At 39.2% G+C, this 20,563-nt stretch overlaps 1 protein-coding gene across 2 annotated transcripts in view; it reads left to right on the top strand.

The window, feature by feature from the left end:
* The window catches only part of ankrd12 (ankyrin repeat domain 12), a 29,946-nt gene continuing 9,383 nt past the window's right edge, over window positions 1-20,563 (top strand). The window contains exons 1-5 of one of the 2 annotated variants that reach the window (XM_029524352.1): window positions 1-163; window positions 14,146-14,259; window positions 16,715-16,865; window positions 18,013-18,084; window positions 18,498-18,638. In XM_029524352.1, coding sequence (XP_029380212.1) covers window positions 14,200-14,259; window positions 16,715-16,865; window positions 18,013-18,084; window positions 18,498-18,638 — 424 coding nt within the window. In that variant the 5' untranslated portion in view covers window positions 1-163; window positions 14,146-14,199. The remainder of the gene's footprint in view (window positions 164-14,145; window positions 14,260-16,714; window positions 16,866-18,012; window positions 18,085-18,497; window positions 18,639-20,563) is intronic. The other variant, XM_029524353.1, reaches the window with a different exon arrangement.

Below are 20,563 nucleotides of genomic sequence, written 5' to 3'. Positions count from 1 at the left end.
ACGACGAACGGCTGCGATGTTTTCAAAAGCAGCGATGAACGTCACGCAGCCGTAGGCTACGGTTAACGTCCAATAATTTAGGAAATAACTCTTTATTACTGCGCAGCATTCACACACAGACAAACCCGAATGAGTCGGTTGGAAGCTGTAACCCCGTTTCAAGGTAAGCGCAACGCAAAAAAAATTATAAAAAAAAAGGTTTGTTGTTTTGTTGCGTCGGGCTCATGAGGAGGATAGAAGAAGAAGAAGAAGGAAAGAAAACCTCTAGTTCAGGTTAGCCACCTGGCTACAGCCAGCAGGCTAACGTTAAGCTAAGTTGACGTAAACTGCGTGAGAAAATGGACTGTTAGGTGTTTGCGTGGGGCTCGGTGTAGTTGTGCGCCACGTGCGTTACACACATTGAGTACTTTCTCTGCGCCAACTGATATTTAACCCGTGTCTGCCTCTATGTGTGTTTTCTTTTTTTTTGAGTGTGTGTCTGTCTGTCTGTCTGTGTGTGTGTGTGTGTATGTGTGTGTCGCTGACTCCTTTTGAAACCAGAGTACAGAGAGGCAGTAGGAAAATGTCGGGGCGAAGAAGGGTAAGCTGTTTTAGCCCCAGTCAGCCAGCACAGCACAGCCAGGCTGGGAAGGAGCTAGCTAGCTGTGAAACGCTGGGGAGGGGGACGTTGTGAGGACAGCGGAGGGGCTGCAGTGGGCTTTTGTCTCAGGCTGTACTGAGCTCTGCTGTTGAATATTGCCAATTAAAACGCAAAAACCTGAACTTGGTATCACATTGTTGGCACCACAGTGACTCCAAACGCATTTTTTTTTCAACCAACTCCCGTAAGCTTAAAAGGGGTATAAATGAATCATGCATTTACTATCCAAAAGCCAAGTTAGAAAAAAAAAATGCGCTCAACAACATACTGCTGGCTGTGTGATGAAGGCAAACATGAGCGACATTATCGTGAGGTGGGTGGTGTTGTCTGCAATGATACAGCAAACGCTGCTGTGTGTTTATTTGGATTCAGCACAGTTTCAGACAAAATAGCGATCAGATCTTGTATAAAGTCTAGTTATGATTTGTTTATGCAGACAAGGAACTAGCATAGCTTGAAAAACCAGGACTTTGCGCCACCCAGCCTGTGTGTGTGTGTGTGTGTGACATCTTGGGGGTGTGTTGCCTGATACAAAAGCTGCCTGTTTTTAGATCGTTGTCCGTGCAACGACAGCTCTGAACCAACAAAACGTCAGCCTAAAATTTAATATATCTCTAAATGAAGTGCTTTTTTTCATACAGCTGGCATTTAGATACACTAACAGTGAATACTACAAAGTAGCAGTACACCACAAGAAGTGTCAAATCATGGTATTAGGAGTATTTTAGATGGTATACTGGCCCCACGTATATTTCTGTATACACCAGAAGGGCAAAGAAGTATTGTGCCATTAAGCTGAAATACATTCAACATAACTGTAACAGTACATAATTATAGAAACACTGCATTCATGTAGCGCAGTTAGTTAGCAATATCTGTTGTTTACTGTCTTTGAAAATGTCTGAGAAAAAGCCCAAGATAGGGTGCAGGTATGGTCAGGAAAGGGAAGGCAGTTGTGAATGTTTTTCAACTTGTATGCGAATGATAGATAGAATAATTGTCTTGCGATCTCAGTATTTTTGTATTGATCACAGAAGAACAGCTGACCCTTTTTGTGATGAACACTACTTGTAATCACCAAATAATTAGTCAGGATAAAATCAGTGTACAGAAAAACATAGCCGAACTGTAATGATTGAGTTAGCATTTCATTAACTGAATTAAGTTAAGAAAACAAGCAGCTTCTACTGATGTCAAAATATTTTTTCTCTCAACACAAAAAGCAATGAAAAATATTCTTCCTCATCCTAATCTAAGAATTTGTAAAATTTACATCTGACCAGTAGTAGAACTGTAGGACTTTATCAGCTATTGGAAATGGTTGAATAGAACAGTTCACCCAGATTACTCCAAAGAATTTGCCTACTGTCTTGTAAAATTATAACCATAAATTGTGTTAACAGTAATCCATGGCATTTATTCTAAAATCCAACAGCAATTTAGATGTTTAAAAGAGCAAAGCATCAATGCATGCGGCCCATTCTGTTTAGAATCTACAGACTGACATGCATATATTATACATAATTATATGTTTTCCTCTTGCAACTGGTGTTTAAAATATCAATCCAGATAAATCTCTGCTTTTTATCAGAAAAAATCTGTGGCCATACTAACATTGTTGAAAATTCATATCACACGATTGCCCTGTTTACATTCAAGGAGAATCAGAAAAGCATATATATAGTGTCTGATAAGATCCCACTGGGAAGCAAATGAGCCTGTCTGTTGTTGTCTCAATTTCCAAGAGTCCAGACTAAAGCACCGGTGTAAAATGGGTGTTAGGCATAAATGTAGCAAAAACCATGAGTTTTAAAATGAAACCATATTACTATGGCTGTTGTCTTATTCTTCTCATATTAGCATAATGGTATGTCAGGTCATACCATTATGCCAATGAAGTGCCATCATTTGATGGCACATCATTGGATTCACTCACTTTATTAAATGTGTTTTATGGGTCACTTTATATTGGTATTCTTTTATTATCAATGGAAAGTTTGTCCTCACATCCAAATAATAGCACTAACAAAAGAGAACATGCGGATAGATAGAGATTCCGCAACTGTATGTGGCAACCAAGGATGCATCAAATAGGGGTTTACTTGAGAATGAAATTAGAGACTGTCTTTATGTTTCAGTTTGTTTGACAGCAGGCTTGTGCTAAAGGCACTGAACCAATTTACACTAAATTTGGCAGAGGAATGGGGCATGGGTCAGGGAAGAACGTTACAAAATTTGCTGCCCACTCCGTTAAAGAGTGAAGGATGAAGATTTTTCTTTTTTATAAATCACTTTACTTCACATCGTGAAACACCATCTTTCAGAATCTGTTGCTCAGGAGGTAATGTAGTGATCTTGAAATAAATATATACATATAAAATCCATAAAAAAACAACAAAAATTTGTTGATCTTTCTTCACACATTTTGGTGCAGATGCAGGTAATCCAGATCTGAAGAAACTGCTGAATCCACTTTACACACTTAATGTACTTATTATTAGCAGTAAGCACATTAGTAATATGTGTGTTTATACAGCTAAAGAGCTGTATGACTTTAAAAAAGCTCATTATCATTCAACACAACAGGCATAAAAAAACCATAGAGCTTTTTTTTAAGGAAGAATTAAAGACAATAAATGAATAAACCTATATTTATTGACAAGAAACATGTAGAATTGTAGCTAGAGGTAAGCATTCTGCATGCTTTGAGTTCATATTGCATTGTACCCCCAGACAGTGCATTATGGGTACTTGGGCATCAGTACTGCAGCATTTTCATTCATTCATTTATTTATTTTTGTTTGTTTGGCCATTCAAATGATGCGCTTTCTGGCAGTTTACTGCTCTGTCAGTTTATGGATGTGTGATATTGAAACGATACCCTATATTCTATATAAATTGCGTGGAAATGAAACCATTCTAGGAACCAGCTGGTGAATGAATTGTGTGCCATTTAGTTCTATATAAATTTGTGTGTTGGGCTACATCTAACTCTGTTTTTCTGCATTTCATATTATTGTAGCGCTATTATGATACAAATATGTGTATGTTAAAGACTTTCATTTTTGTCCTTTTCAGCAACATACAATTATTTAGTGATATGGGATGGTCACATGTTAGATATTGAGGGTTTGTCCATTTAATCTGGGAGGCTGCCCTTATCTGTCAGACAAGAATTTTAAATTTTCCAGGACTCAAAACAACAGGTGTTCTCTGGTAATCGTAATTTCCTTGATAGATTCATCATATTGTATTTTAAAGTGATTATAACAAGCAGAGCCATATGGTCCAGCAACTACTTTTAAATACTGCTTGGAAAGTATGTGCCTTTGACTGCCAACGTCCAAATGGCAGCATGAATCCTTTATACACACCGTTATTATCAAGTGAATTTAAAACCACCTGCTTCCCACATCAGATTCCTGAGTATTGTTTCTGTCAGAGTTGGTGTTGGATACATTTATTTCCTCCTCCTCATAATTTCTAGCAGGGTTTCCTTGGCCGAGCCATTGTGAACAAATTTTCAAAAGCCTTTTCTTTCACCATGACCCTTCCCTGTTATTCTACGTTAGATTTATTTTCATTTCCCACATTGAACACATTGATACACCGTCTTGTCATTTGTTGGAGAGTATGAGCTCTTGATTTGATGGAAGGATCTCCCTACTAACATGAATGCAATTGTACAAGTGGGGTTTTAAAGACACATGATGGACATTGAAAACACATTCTCTTCCATAATGTGGTTGGCCACTGAGTCTTGGATTCCTTTTTCTATGTAACTTGCATTTATGAACTGTGATATAATCTGTGGGCTTTGGATGGCATTAATGATTAGCAAATGTTTTACTTGAGTTCAAAGAGAAAATAGTTGCCAGTTGCAAGTAAAAAAAAGTTCTGAGTTCTATATTAAACGTATAGTTTTTAGGCCATAGCCATTAATCTATCAGTTGCAGAACGAGCTATGTAAAATAATAATGTAAATAGTGATGCATTGATGACAGTCCTGCTGCGGTGCTGATCTAGAGAAATTTGTGCTATTCAGTTGGATAAAAATACAATGTCTTTTCCCATTTGTCTTGGCAGTATTCATTTACTGGTGACACTCTGGTGGATTGAGCGACAGATCTGAATGCACAAAAATCCAATTTTCCTTTTAATTCTTGCCAGATCATGAAAATCAGATGAGGGAGGCTCTGCAGTTGCATCAATTTTACATGTGAAGTCATCTCAGATCTTTGTACGACCACCGTGTGGCAAAAAAGCAAAAGAAATGCAGCCTTGGGAGGTGCATAACTAACAGTGTTAATTGTACAAGCTTCAAATCAAACTGTCTTCAGATTCTGGTGTGTGGTCAGAGTTTAATTAGATATTTGCTGAATTATTTTGAATGCATTTAATGATTCCCTTGTTTGAGAAACATTACAACAGGGAGAACCTACTGTAAGTGTAACTGGGAACCATACCGTGGTTTCTATTGCCTTTCCAGACAGAATTTAAGCCATACAAATGCCTCTTGGAGTCACACATTATGGTCTGTAATGGTGGACTAAAACCTGCTGTGTGAGGTTCACTGGAACTCGCTTCATGTTTAGGCTCTTTTATGTGGACTTTAAGAGGCGTCTGAAATGTGTTGTTCATCCACAAGACTGTGAGGTGTTTGGGGTTTTGTCGACTGGGCTTATTTTCTAAAGTCATCTTACAGCATTTCATCAGGAACACAGAGCTGTTGTAAAATCTGGCCCTAGTAAAGCTATGCTATTACTTCAAGTTTGGTGGCCTTTTACTCTAACCCTATTAATGTAGTTCCTCTTTTTTGTTTTGAGTTATAACACCAGAGCTGTATCTTCAGGGAAATCCCCCACAACCGTCAGTTTTTTGTTTTGTTTTGTGTGTTGTTTTTTTTTTCAACAAATTGAGGATTAGTGCTTGTTTGGTGTTACGCATTTACTATTAGAATTGTCATGTTGAGTGAATCGGTAGAGAAGGTTGAAAGAAATTTAGGAAGCTTTCATTAAATGGAAAGAAATCCCAAACACTGAGAGCAAAGCCAGAAACCATCTATTTCAACCTCTCCAGATGGCTTAACATTCTGCTTTGTATCACTTTCACTTTAAGTTGTCACCCATGTTTCTTGTGTTGCAGTTCAAACAAGACCGTGATAAAAGCACTAGTGCCATCTATGATATGAAAGGCCTTTACCCAGGCATGAGCCTATCTGCAGTTGGCTCCGGCAGTAGAGTATCTGTCTTTGAGAGGCCCAGCAAGTATGCGTTTGTGCATGCATGTGTATTTGTGTGTGAAGAGGGTGGAGTCTCCTGATTACACAACATGTGCAAGCCTTTGCCAGCAGCTGAATGTGTGCAGACTGTTGTTTTTGTTTGGTATGTTGAATGTTGTATCTCTATGTGTAACGGCTGATGTTGCGTTGATAATCCACCATGTGCTTTTAAAGACCGCTAATTCCTCTTTACAGGACTCAAAATACAATGCAGGAATGCAAACAGAAACCCAGGAAAAGCCTTATTGTAAAATAAGTTGTTTTTTTTTTTTTTTTCATTAAAAATGTGACCTTAAAGCTTTCCTTTATAAATTGATAATGAGAGATAAATGTCTCTTTATAGTTTAAAATTAAGGAAGACAAATTGACAATAGCTGTGTTTGTTTGCAGGCTACTTTACTAATACCAAAGAAAGCCGTCATATCCTGTTTACTTTGGCTCTTTCAGTGACCATGACTTCTCTGGCCTGAGATTCTCCTACTGTAAAATAAATGTAGTTATTGAGAAAGAGGGCAATTTCTTTATTTTGAGCGGTTTTACATGAAAATATTCATGTGGAATTAAACATATTATTGCTTTACCCGTGAACTTTTTTCAAATTTGTCTAATCATTGACAGTGGCACAGTGTACTGTTCATGTCTTTACTTGCTTCTGTTAGGTTTGGACTAAAAAAAACAACATAGCCACATCTATTAACAGTTAATTTGCTGATTAGTTGTGCATATTGCTGAAGAAGCGACATGTAGTCTACTCAATGTTTCTGCAATGAAATGTACTCTGGGAATAGATTTTTTAAAATTGTTACTTTCTTTGTATGCCTTAAAGAGGGATACATGCTCTGTGTGTTTGTCAAGCAGGGGGTGCGTATATCATGTAATAATGCTTAAGTCAGTTTAAAATATTTTTCTGTGGCTGAATGCAGAATCATGACATCGGTCCAAGGAGAATCTGCCCCGTGTTTATTTTTTAAGACTTTTGTGTGAAAAAACGTGATTTGAAATCCACTTAATGTTGATATGTTTACAATATTGGCTGGTAAAGGGCTCAGTGCCTCCTATTTTAAAAGTTGCTTGTTTCACTTATATTTGGAAGAAGGCTATCTTCTGAGCCACTTATCCTGAAAGTCGTTGTCAGACTGCTGCTTCAGTTTAGTGGCATTATCGTTACCTGAATGTCCTGAGGATTAATATTGTTAACATCAACATCAGTGGCACTGTTGTCTGGGTGGGCTTCACATCAGATGATTCCCATTTCAGTGTTGGCCAGTGTCCCATGTTTGCATTTAAGTTTATATAACTGTAAATGTCTATTTGCTGGTGAAAGATGCTGCAACTGCAGGTGTGGTGCAGATTTTTGGCCAAAACCATGCTGTCAATTATTCCTATGTCATGTATTCATTTGTTGACCAAGAATTTAAAAAAATTGTGGAGTTGATATACCGAGATAAGGGTTTGTCAGAATCAGCTACCTCTGCAACCAAAGTACAAAGCCGCTTTAAAACCAATTTATACAGTGAACACAATGAGCAGCTGGCATAAATTGCTTTGCAGGTTTCCTGTTTCATGTTCTGGTACTGTAAAATGGAAGAAAAGAAGATAAAGGTTCAAACTCCTAAAACAGAACTGCAATTCATAAGAACTGAAGATCAATATTGAGAAAGTGATGTTTCCAAATCAACGGTAACTACAGAAATGCATCCAATCGAGAACACTAACATTGCTGTGAATGAGTTGTTACCTCCAGGCAAGGGTTGAAGTTTTGTTTTTACTGTGTATTAAGAATGCAGTTTTAAAATAAACAAATAATTTCTATCCCTTCTATCCTCATCGAAGTATCACGGAAATGACTAGAACATTATTCGGTTAATTTACAAGATTATTCATTCATTATTATTTTTCTAGACTCGCCCATAAAGCGAGTAATCTTTGGCTTTAGATAATGGTTGAATCAGTTAATGAATAGATTCATAGCATTAGCTTCAGCCTCTTCTATTCATTAATATCACTATATTATGCTACTATGCAGTAAGAAAACTTAAAAGAAATCATCTTAAAACGTTGCTTCTTTCCCTTTATTTTGTACCTTAGTAGTGAACATAAACTCTTGTGCAACAAAACACATGGGAAGCTATTTTTTTTTTCTTTTTTATGTTATTATTATTAATGTGCAAGTAAGGAAGTAATTATTCACCTTCGGCACGTGATCTGTAGGAAGTATGGCTCGATAATCTGCACAAGCTACAAAGCTATGCAGTGATATACATAAATGAAACAGATATTAATTTTCATGCTGCATGACTGTTGATCAAAGAACCTGCATGCTCAATGTCCTTGTATCCTCCTCAGTCTAAAGACACAGATGCTGTGTCAACCTTTGCACGCTGGCCTTGTCGATGCTTACTCTGGCGCTGCAAAGCTGCGGTTTTGGCAAAGCACAGGCAGCCATGTGTCAGTACCGTGATCAGATTGACATGTCATTGAGACTGATAGGATGTGACAGGTGTAGGAGTAGTGTCTTGAATGACATAATGAAAATTGACACAATATTTCTGTCATGGTTTATTTTTTTTTTTTTTTTTAGGCTGAGGCCTCCTGGTTGCTCTCACGAAACCCTATGGTTGGAGATTTCTTGTGCTTGTGACACCTTGTTAACAGCTGATATTACATGTTACTCATTCAGTAGGCTTATCTGCCTTCAGGATCTTCAAAAATGTTCGAGAATGTGTAAATGAATTCACGTTGTAAGAACATAAGAATTACATTTAGTTCACAAATTACTGAGACATTGTGTCTGCACAAATAAACAATAAAAAGGCAAGTATATCTTGCATGCATTGCTCACTGTAATTAGTGTCAATTTGAATATTTTACAGATTTTAGATTTTCTTGTTGCGAGATTAACATTTCTTTGAAAGTCTAACAGCAACAGTTCCCCAGTGTTTGGTTCAGTCATGTGACCTTGACGCTGCGGTGGAAATAAGAACAAGATCCACGCCTAGGTCCTAACCTTTGCTCTAATCCCTCCCTCATTCCCTACCCCCTCCTCTTTTTTTTTTTTTAACCCATAATCAGCAGTAAAGGCTTCATTGTTCTTGTCCACTGCTTGGGTATCTGATCATTAACCTACATACAGAGCCATGGTGGACGGCTTCTTAAGGCTCTCAGGCTCTCAGACCAGTTTAATGGGCATGTTTGAGTGAGTCCTGGGCTGAGCCTTCGTCTTCTGTCTATAAAGTTAACCCTATTGACGCCTCTTGCGTACAAACATTAGGTTATTTTACAAGGGTTTTGATTTGTGTGCAGGCCGTGCCCTGTGCCTCTCCCTAGTAAATTTAGGGCTATTCCTGTTTTATGGATGCTTTTAAGTGATGGCTGAGGCTGTGAAACAGTTCAGCACTCAATCTTACATAAGAATACGCATTTAGGACACAAAGTACATTATTTCTGGGTCTTATGATGGCTTAACGCTTGGATTATTATGAATTAAGCTAAAAAATGTCTGCATCCCAAAGTATCTTTTGCAAATTAAGATAATTTGTCCTGGGATACATTAAAGGAGAATGCTCAGTCTACTGTAGAGTGGGCAGAAACTACTACTGCAACAGGTAATGCCCCCCCAAAAAGCCTTAATTTAACTCACCAGTTTAATTTGGTGCTTTAATTAGCCAGATTTAACCTTTGAGAGTGGCTGGCACCTTGGGGAAAGAATGTATCGGCTTCTGTGAAACGTTGGCAGCCTTTTAATGGTGTTTGCCTGTAATATTTATTCATCTTTATTGCCAGTAGTAGTCCATGCTTTTCCAATGGAGAAGATGTGGAACCAAATCTTTGACTGATGCATTTATGCAACCCAACAAAAGCTGTAACGAAGGCCAGACATTCTGGTTAGAGAAGGCATGTTGTGTCTGTCTGGGGTTAGGGTAGAGAGAGGTGAACTGACGCCTTGAGGGATCCAGTGTCACTTGCTGTTTGTTTGTCCATGTCGAAATATGCCTTCAGTTCAGACTCGCTGGTGACAGGAGGAGGAGTGCATTTTTTCCTGCTGGAAATGTTATGCTTTTGAATTCACAGTTGAATTGAATGGGTTGCATGAAAGTGGCCAAGCAGTACAAGAAGAAGTGCATTTACTTTTATTATATTTTTATAAATAATATATAACAACCATATATATGCTTTTTAAAGCTAATTCAGGCTTCAACTTTTTACTTGAATTTTACAGTTATCTCAGTAATACATAGAGTAAAACTAGTTACTGTTATTGGTAATTAATCCACCATTATATTAAAAGAAACATTGTGCTCCATTCAACAATGATAAGAGTTAATTTAAATATTGTGGAACTTGCATTATGGCCAAATCACAGGCTCTGCACAAATGTCCATTCTTTCATCCTATAATAAAGGCCAAATGTGTTGTAGCGCTACAGAGATGCGCCAGCCTATAAATCACATATTCAAATGTAAGAGAACATGCTTATCACATCCCATCATTACTTTTATATTTATCATAGAAAAACCAATGTTAACTATTCCTTCTGAAATGGCAGCCATCCAAGTTGCAATGTCTGCCAATATATTTGTGTTCAGTCAAATAAAAACAAGACTTTCCAAATCTCAAATATGTAAAAATTATTAGTTTTTACTGAATGTCAAAGCCACAACAATTTATTGACATTAGACATATTTGTACATACAAATATAATAAACTAGATGAGAAATGGAATTCATCTGTGTTCCATCATTTAACAAAATTGTGGACTGTTTGATATTGTGGGGTTCCCTTTGTTTAATCCTCAGGACATGGGTTTCATAATTTGGAATTTCTAGGGCACATTATACATTAGGTTAACATATTGTGGCATATTTATTTTTGGGTGTATAATATAAACATGTAAACTGGTAACCCGTGTCTGTACACACTGGCTCTTTACTGGTTATTGTTGCCTCTTCTGCCTCTCCTCTGTAGTCTCTGTAATCGGGCCTTTGCGCCTGGCTTTGTCCTGCTCCTCATTAGGGAGGAGGAGGAAGAGACGAAAGCTTGGAGTGGATCCGCAGCTGAGAGACCTCCCCCCATCATTTAGCCTGACTGCATACAGGACCATTATCACGTGACCGGCTGTTTACTGTCGCAGCAAGTGTAGTGTGTCTCTTTTGAGTGCGTTCCACGACATATGCAGGGAAAAACAGACTCCAGTGTGATTTGTAGTTTTTTGATATTCTTGTGAAGAATTCACAGTGGGTAATTATTTGTACCTTTTTTGGAGCAGAGAAATGTATCGAGAGCTTGTTTGTCAGTAGTTTTCTTTGTGTGTGCAGACGTAAGTGTGGCCACATGGGAGACCAAGGGGAAAATCACATGTATTTTCCACATGGTGCGTCTGAGAGCTCACAGCAGGCAGTACTCTGGAGTAATGCTGCTGCTTCTGCTGCTGTTGGTGGAGGTGACGGTGGTGGCGTACTCTGTGTCAGGCTCAGCGCTATTCTTAGCCCTCTTCCCTCCCTGTCCCATCCTGCAGTCAGTGGATCAGGTTACTGTACTGTGTGTGCTTTTCATCCATCTCCGCTACACCACCACACGTTTTATCCCCCTCCAACGCACATCTCTGCACCAGCCACCCCCCATCCACACACACACACACACACTCACTCTTCAAACCCCCACCAAAACTGCTACATTCATGCAAGGGCAGACACTGAAGCAGGCGCGCCGATGTCAGGGCCGACATGGCCCAGTGCTACAGGGAAATGGTTGTTATTGTTATTAGTCGGGAACCAGTGGAGTTCAAGTTATAAATATATACAGGGACATTTGCTTTTCAGGAGAACCAACAGTGTGGCCACCATACCAACTTCATTAGTGAAGTAGAACAATTTGTATTACCGATGTCAAGGCTTTGAGTGAATCATTAGCATTTTTATATTGGAGAGATGGAAAAGTAAAAATTACCCATCAGATTTATGAAATCTAGTGAGATGTCTTTTAATTACTTTTGTCAGGCCAACATATAGTGATACATGATAGTGAATGGTGTTTCTTTCCATCTATATGAACTCCAACAATCATGAAGGCAGGAGTTTGAGCTAGACTTGAAACAGTCCAAGGTTAACGGCAGAGCTCGCAGAGGCTTATGCAGCCCTGAGCTGCTCATGAAATGCAGTGAATGTGAATGCCGAACTGGCAAGTGCCCAAATACCTCTGTAATTATAGTCACACCCTCCTCGCTAGTCTCTGGGCCATATTGGAGTCCTGTCAGCGTTTGTTTTCTGGTCTGGTTCGGGGCTGTCCATACTGCTCTAATACCCCTGATACACGAGCCTCTTAGCACCACCGTGCTCACTGTGGGCTGCTCAATTCTCCCTTTCAGCTGGCTGAATGACAATGCTGCTGCATACTGGATATCTGCTGACTAATGATGGACCTCTCACTGGCCTCAGCTGTGCAGCAGGGCTGTGTAGAAAAAACGATACCTGTCAACACTGTACCATTACTTGGGATCAGTAAAGCTTATAAAGGCATTTGAAGAAACAAAATGTTGGATTCCATTAAGAAGCCTGGTCTTATTAAAAATGATTTACAGTGTAAACTGGCTGAATTATGTCTGGAAATGCACATTATATTTCCAACTATTCAAATGTGACCTGCTTTTTATTAACGTCAAAGTAATTTAATCGCTATATTGTACTATGTATCTATATAGTACACACGATATAGTACCATTATATGCCAAGGTCACCTCGAATTTACTGAAATCGAATTGTAAGTGTATCAAAGTGTAAGAATTGCATTTAAAATTGTCACATCAATTTCTGATGTTTAAGCCTTTGCATCTGCCTTAGCATTGGTCAACATTCTGAATTTACCACTAATTTTGCATCAACTGCACATAAGCTTACTGCAGTATATCTCACAGGATTATACGTTTGCAATCACGCAAAGACCTACGTGATAGGACGGCTCCACACATGGATACAAACTGGACGTGTAAATTATCAATTGTTCTGAACAAATAAATTTCAAGCAAAAATGCAAAACATCTGAAGTTCCCAGCTTCATAAATGTGGGAAATTTCTGCTTTCCCTTATCTTAAATGAAACCTCTCAACATATGTTATACTTCCAGCAAAAGGCATTAATTCATCCTCAACAGCAACTGTAAAATTTGTCAGTTGCGTATTGTTGGTTTTAATTATTTGAACAAAAGAGCACCCAGATCTGGTGAAAACAAGTTTTCAGTTATAAATGATTTAATAAATAAATTATGGGATTAATTGTTTGATCAAATTAATGATGGGATCATTTGTCATGAACTATTGAGCAAGGTGGGTCAACCTAGTTCAAAGCGTACAAAAGAAACAATTGTGCACGTTTCCTTGTTAGTGGATTCAGTGTTGGTGGCTGCTAAATACCTTATCAGTGGCTTTTAGGTTTGTTCATAAAGAGCAAACTGTGAGGGACTTTCATATGGTAACGACATATTTCCTTTGAATCGATGCTCTTTATTTGAGTGTGTGTAAAAGAGGATCAGGGAAAGTTTGTAGGTGGTTCTTTTGAAGAGGGTCTGATGACTTGATGTTTTAGGCGACAAGCGAAATGACACATGCCATGTCGGCTTCATGAGCACTTTCAGCTGAGTGTTGTACTTTCTCCGTTCATTGCAGATGTTCCCCGTTCCCCAATTGACACTACTACATATGTTACTACGTTAACACAAACCACATCAGAAGGTTACACTGATGAGTAGGCCAGAGTAACAACATGTAGGGGGACGTTTTCCTTTGAAAAACTTAAGTCCCCAAAGTTGTGATTCATGTTGCCTGCTGTAGTTGTTTCCTGCCTGTGTTTTAAAGGTTGGCCTCAAGAAGTGTAATGGAAATTTCACTTAAGAAAAAACAAAAAACCTGATTACTGATCCACTCAACCTACATCCTACAGGAAACACAAGAAGTTACAATTTGTAGTAATTCACTTTTATTTATTGCCACTCCTCCCTCTGCTGAAGGGACTTTATTTAACTGAGCCCTAGATGTTTGAGAGCCTAACCTGTAAACAGTCTCTATGAAGGATTGCCATTTAATTGTACATGTATTTAAAAATGTCTTCCCAGTGTCTGCTGCTCACACCGCCTGTTTACACCAAGTCTAAAGAAACAGGAAGCCGGCCATTCGCTCAGACTGTGATGTGGCAGAGTTGAAATCACTCTTTGCTGTTGTTTTGTCTGTCTCCAGGTGCATGATGACCATACTGAGCTTTAGCTGTCACAGCTAGTCAGGTGCCGCACCATGGCCAAACCTGGGAGCGACAGAGATGGAGCCATGGTGGATAAGCAGGCAGGGAAGAAGGTACGTGGGCACAGATGCACCATAGCGCTGAAGAGGAGACAAAGTTTCATGTATTTTGTATTTTAATTAAAGCTTTCTGCATAAATGAATTGGAATTTGACCCCTTTTTCAGATCTGACCTATATGGCTATACAGTGGAGAATTGAGCAGAGATTCAAAGCTCATTCTTGCTGCTGTAGCCAAATTGTTGTTGTTTATTTAAAACATTACATCATTATGCAGAAGGATGGCTATCAAACAGAAAACCCCTTGTTTTTTTTTGTTTTTTTTTATGAATACTTGCAAAAAACTACCTTCTGCTGAGAATATTTCCCTCTAATATACATGAAATACGAAACACAGTAACATGTGGACCTCGTAATATCCATATCTTGTCACAGACTCACTCTCTCCTGTCATTTTCTCTGACAGCATATTTCAGACAGTCTCTTCATCATATGTCTAAGCTGTAATTCTTGGATGTTAGATGATTTTTTTTTTCTGGGTCATTTCTGCATTGGAGACATCAGAGATGCTGTGAAGTTCTTTTCACTTCTTTTTTTTATTTCCTCTGTGGCTGTAAAACAACATTACACTTGCCATCTGAAACTCCTGTATGTGATACTGGGCTCACCAATTCTCAAAGACTTACTATAGACTGGTTTGGAACACTTGATTACCCAGCAACATTAAGACTACAAACAACCCATAATGCAACACACTTTGTAGAAAACATACAACCGTCTAGTCCTCAAATACAAGATGATTTTTCCATCGTAATCTCTAGGGAAAAATACAGTCACAAAATACTCTAAATACAGCAAAAACATTTGATTCAGAAGTTCAAGAGTTCATTTGTGATTTGGAAAACAGTTGACAAAATCCAAGCTGTTCTGGTCCGTCTTATCTCCTGTTCCTTATCAGCAGATGGCGTTTGCCCAGTTATCTTGGATTTGCAGATGTCCATGTTCCATTTCATCTGAGCAAAATTTTTGGTCCATATTAGCTTCATAGTTGTGGTTCAAAGTTGTTTTTTGTCATTAGAAACAGCAGCTGACAAGTTAATCTTCCGTCAAGGTTCGTGTAGTAGTGTCACTGAATACCAGATCTTACATGTGAATCACATATTTGAGTGTGAAGATCATCTTCCTGACACAGTAGTCATACTTCAGCAGTTTTGTGAATCACTGTCTGTTAAAGGGGATGATATGTCAAACAGATCAACTTAAGAGTTTCAGTACTGAAACATCTGATTTTTGCTCAAAACGCATTTCTGCACCCAGCTACCTTTTGCTAAGATTTTATATACATTATATGTACACTATATTACATTTCATCTGGGAGCCTTGCATGTGTATGTTGACAGAGCTGTTATCATTGTGATTTGATCACATATGCACTATAAATGTGAATCTGACCAGAAATTCACCCAACTGTTTTTGATACAGCAAACCAACTGAGGACCAGCCATTGAGTATTTATTTAAGATACACTGCTTTAATATAAAACAACTGACTTTGCTTTAGCCCCCCAACACTATTTGATTACATTTCTAGCAGTAAATGAAACACAATACATCTGCTTTTATTTTTGAGGCAAAAGTGCCTCTCATTGTAACTCTCCTCTACTTTCAACGCCGCCAGACACTCCATCTCTGCACAGCTGGCACATTGCTTCACTGAGATCAAAGAAGCACCACACTGCAGACATTTTTCCTCCTGCCAGAAATGTATTTTCCTGCACTAAAGTGCAGCACAAAAAAAGTAATGGCACTGAAAAGGCTTTGTATGCAGATCAGGGTACAAGAACGCAGTAACTGGAAGTGTAATACAGTGTGGTAGAGCAGATGTGCTGGTTTTGCTGTGACCTCCTGTTTTGTACTTATTTAGCCACATTAGTTTGATTTTTTTTTTAAGGTACAGTTGTGACAAGCTGTGCTTTCCATCTGTGTGTGAAATGTTTGTTTTAGGATTGAATTAGGTCTGTGCTGTTAGTAATGAACTAGTTTATGGTAACAGAACTTAGTGCTGCGAAAATGGTCACACTGCAAGTGTAGACTTCTTTCTATTATTTGTTTGAATTTTTATTTGTATGCAAGCAGCAGAAAACTAGTCACTCCTAATCTTGTACTCTTCACTGGGCAGAGACCCCGCCTTGGGACTAAGATTTTAGTGAGTCATGCTGGCAAACCTGCTGCCTGCAAGACCCAAACAATATGTTGCAGACTAACAACAGAGCTTGCAATGTGATCATGTGTAGTTTGTGTTTGTGTCACATTTTAGCAAAATGAAATGCTGCCAACATCCTAATCGCAACTGGTTTGCTATTAGGCCTGTTAACAGATATTTTCAGATGTTGTTGGCTCTGTCATGACTATATTTACATATGTAGGCACACACAACTCAGAAGTGGCCACACCTTTGTTGGATTTAATTTCTAATTTATTTCATGTTTGTTTCCTACTTGTCTCTGACAGAGCAAAGACAAGTTGTCCCCTTTCACCAAAACTCCGAAGCTGGACCGGAGTGAATTGCTGGGGAAAGAAGGGAAAGCCAAGTCTTCCATGAAGCGCAAGCTCTCCTTCACTACCAGTCCGCCCCGCACAGAGGAGCGAGACTCAGACACGGGTAAGGACAGTCGATGATCCTCCTTTCTCCTCTTCCAGCGGCCATGCTGCTGGCTCGCTGCCATGTCCTCACAGTGCCCCCTGGCGGCCTGCTGTTAGACCATTTCTATAGGGGAGGTTTCATGGGTCACTGGGTTCAGATTTGTTTGCCAACAGGATCCAAACTTGATTATGCGGATGACGTTGTGGCCTGTTGTGTGGAATAAAATAATGCATAATGTAGAAAATAAACCAACATATTTATGGATTTTTCTCCTAACAAGGCCAAGGAAAAACAGTAAATGGAAGTCATGTATGAATCATCTGTCTTGGGGATGAGAGTCACAGAAAATACTGGGAGACATTCTTGCTTTTTACTTTTTTATGGTATTTGACAACATAAATGTCACATGAAAACATAAGTATAATCACAGCAGTCTCCTTGAAACCCTAAAATGGTCCCTGCACTTGAACTCGACTGCTCTGTGTGAGATAAAATGCGCTCACCTTCACAGTGGAGACAGCGTTCCTTCATCTTGCCTCTTTTACTCATATAAATAAACAATTCTGCTTCCATCAGTTAAACAGTTAAATGTTTAGCTCTATGTTTACATCAGATTTGAAACCTGAAAATAGTTTGTTTGGTCACCCAGCTGTAATTACTTTAAATGAACTACTGTGATACATTTTACATTTCTTCTGCAGCACAAAAGCTCAATGTAATGATTTTCATTGTGTGGTCCAGCGTCATTTGTACAGACCAGAAGCCTCAATTTTGAATCCACTGACTATAACTTGTGTTCCACAAGTTGTAAACTCAAACAAGCGCTGAGGGCAGCTTCGCCCTCCCAGCAGCCTTTGCCATAGAGCCCCTCAGGTCCTGTGTGAGCTGTAGGCAGAGAGGAAGTATTGAATCCTTTGACACCTCAGACTGGATGTTGTCTCTTGTGTAGCCATGACTCATAATCTATGCGTGGAGTGAGAGTCTGCCTTGGTGCCTGTCTGTATTTGAGTACATGCAAGATGCGGAGGGTGAGAGAGAGAGTGCGTGAGAGAGTGAGAGCGTTAATGCAGTGCTTTCCCACCCTTCCAACCCCACCCCCTCCTCCCCCTGCTCTCCCCTCCCTCCTCCTCTTTCCCCTTCCCATCCTCTCTGCTTTGCACTGTAGATGACTCAGACCCAGGCCAGTCGAGTGAGACCTGGGGAGAGAGATTAGTGCCTCCCTGCAGGATATACGCAGGTAATCGCTGCAGCCCGATCCTCAACCCCCGTACCCTCTTCAAGTCACATCACCCACTTTGCGCTACTATGCTGCTGTAGGCACACATACACATGCACGTGTGTGTGTGTTTTCGCCATGCATCTGCCCCTGTTACAGCTCACGCATGTCTGTGTTTAGTAACAACTGACCAACGGAGACGGGGGGAGGGGTGGGGGCGGCGAGGAGTGCCGTCTGCACTTGGCTGGCTTAAGAAAATGCTGTCTTTTTGTTCTTTTGTCTCTTTTTCAAACCTCATGCTTGTCATCTGTTTCTTCACGTGCACAACAGATACAAGGGGAGGAGGAGAACGATGTGACTGTGAAGATAAATTTGCTGTAAGAAATTACCTTTCTTTGGCATTGTGTCTAAAATTGTACTTGGTTTTGTTGCAGATAAAGATGGACCAGACAAGAAGAAGGTGAAAAAGGAGGCTGGGGGCAAGAAATCCCAGGCACCCAACCTTTTGTTTGGGTATCCTCTCTCAGAGCGCAAACAGATGGCTCTCCTAATGCAGATGACTGCCAACAGTCCAGGTTTGTGTCTGCCCTCCCATTAACCACATCCTCAACATGCATCAGTGTGTGTTTACTGTTAAATGAGTCAAACATTTTGCACATTTTAACAAGCTTACACACTCAATATTAACTATAACAACTTGAGAGAAAGCAGCTGCATTGGTTTTTAAATAGTGTTACAGGTATTGCATCGTTTCCTTCTAATATGTAACTAAGCGAAATGATTCAGCTTATTGCTTTTTTTTTTTTTATGAAATGTAAGTCAGTGATTAATACCTGCTGGAAATAAACAGACATAAGTAAATACAGTTTATTGGGTTTCTAGTAAAACCTGTTTCATGGTTGTTGCGCAATCTTGAGTCATAGCTGTTTAAGGAACAGTGTGAGAAGAGTGTTGACTTTGGCTTTCCTTATCCTCAGTATTTTGGATAGTATTATCGCCTTTATAGATGATGGAGGTTGTTTTGTTGTGTTTCCCCTCCTGTCAGAAAACACAGTCGTTTCCAAATATCACCAGTATCACCTCATCTTGTCCAGATGTTGTGCAGACTGGACTCTCTTCCTTTCCTGCTAGTGTGGGTCAAAAAGAAAAAGAAAAGAAATCTCTATGCTTGTCAGTTCTGTAACCAGATCTCGACACTGATAGTTCTTGATTTAACACTTTAGCTAATATAACTTACAGGCATGTCCCTGGCTTTATCCTGACCGAACCACACTGTCCACATGCAGGGACTCGCTGACATCCTGACATCAGATTCCATCATCCAAAGGCAGTGGGAAGATTTGTACATGTCCTTGATACTCCCCATGGTATTATAGCTGTTTCTGAAACACGTGAGGAATAACAAGTTGACCAAGCAATACAAATCTGTTTTCTGTGAAATTAACTTTGGATGCGACATGCTCCTGTTGAATTTGTCATTTCTATGCTCTGCTCTAAAATTATGGTTCAAAGGGTAAATTACCTTGTTAACATATTGGAGGGGTAGGAATTTGGAATAACACATGGTTTTTTTTTTTTTTCTTTGCAACATCAACATTACTTGCTCCAGTCTTGTAAAAAAAACAATGCAGTAATGAAGAACGAATAAATTGCTTACCACCTACAACTTCAACTTTAATGTCCACATGACTGACACATACGTGGCAACAATCGAAGTGGCAGAATGAAGGTCGGCACTTCAGCTTGTAGGAAAAATGTGTAATTGTCATCCATCATTGAGTGTTCTCTGGGATTACCTTAGAGCTGCCTTGTACTATTATTTGTAATGTTGCTGTATTAAATGTTTCCTTATTTTAAACTCTGCCTGCGGTGAGGCCAAACACGATTTTCCAGCTGTGCTTGCTTCTAGTAACTTTGATTAGGTAAAGGACCTGGGTAGTTCTTCCATTGCTGTGTTTTTCTAGCTGATGTTGTAATTATTTACTGTACTCATTGCTGAGTTGGAGTCAACCAGAAACATAGGGCAACTACAAGAGCAATGTAATGTGATACAAGCTGTTCCTTTTATTTGCACATCTACATGAGTCACAAGTGTGGTTTTTGCGTGTGTGTTTTTCAAGTGACAATCACCCGCTGACTCGTTCTTTGAAAAACAAATTGATTGATTGTTTCATTGTTGACATCCTGTGTTGTCATCACACACCTAGTGTTCTTTGAGATACAATGACTTAAAAAGAAAAACTAATGGGCATATTTGCTAGTTGCAGCAGTGCGTCTAGTTCAGAAATTTTGCAGCATTGTCTCAAAAAATGGGCACATAATGTGAGTAAATGATCGTAGTCTGGAGCGCTGTATGTAGCCATGTTACTGAAGCCTAATAGTGTGTAGGTGAATGTTGACCCACATGCAGAACAGATGTGCACTTGGTATCAACCTTCTCAAACTCAGCAAGAGGGCAATTAAGCATATTCCCAAAATACTGCTCCTTTAATTAATGCCT

Source organism: Echeneis naucrates, chromosome 17 (assembly GCF_900963305.1).
Source record: "Echeneis naucrates chromosome 17, fEcheNa1.1, whole genome shotgun sequence".
Classification (NCBI taxonomy): domain Eukaryota; kingdom Metazoa; phylum Chordata; class Actinopteri; order Carangiformes; family Echeneidae; genus Echeneis; species Echeneis naucrates.
This window is presented reverse-complemented; position numbering and strand designations above follow the sequence as displayed.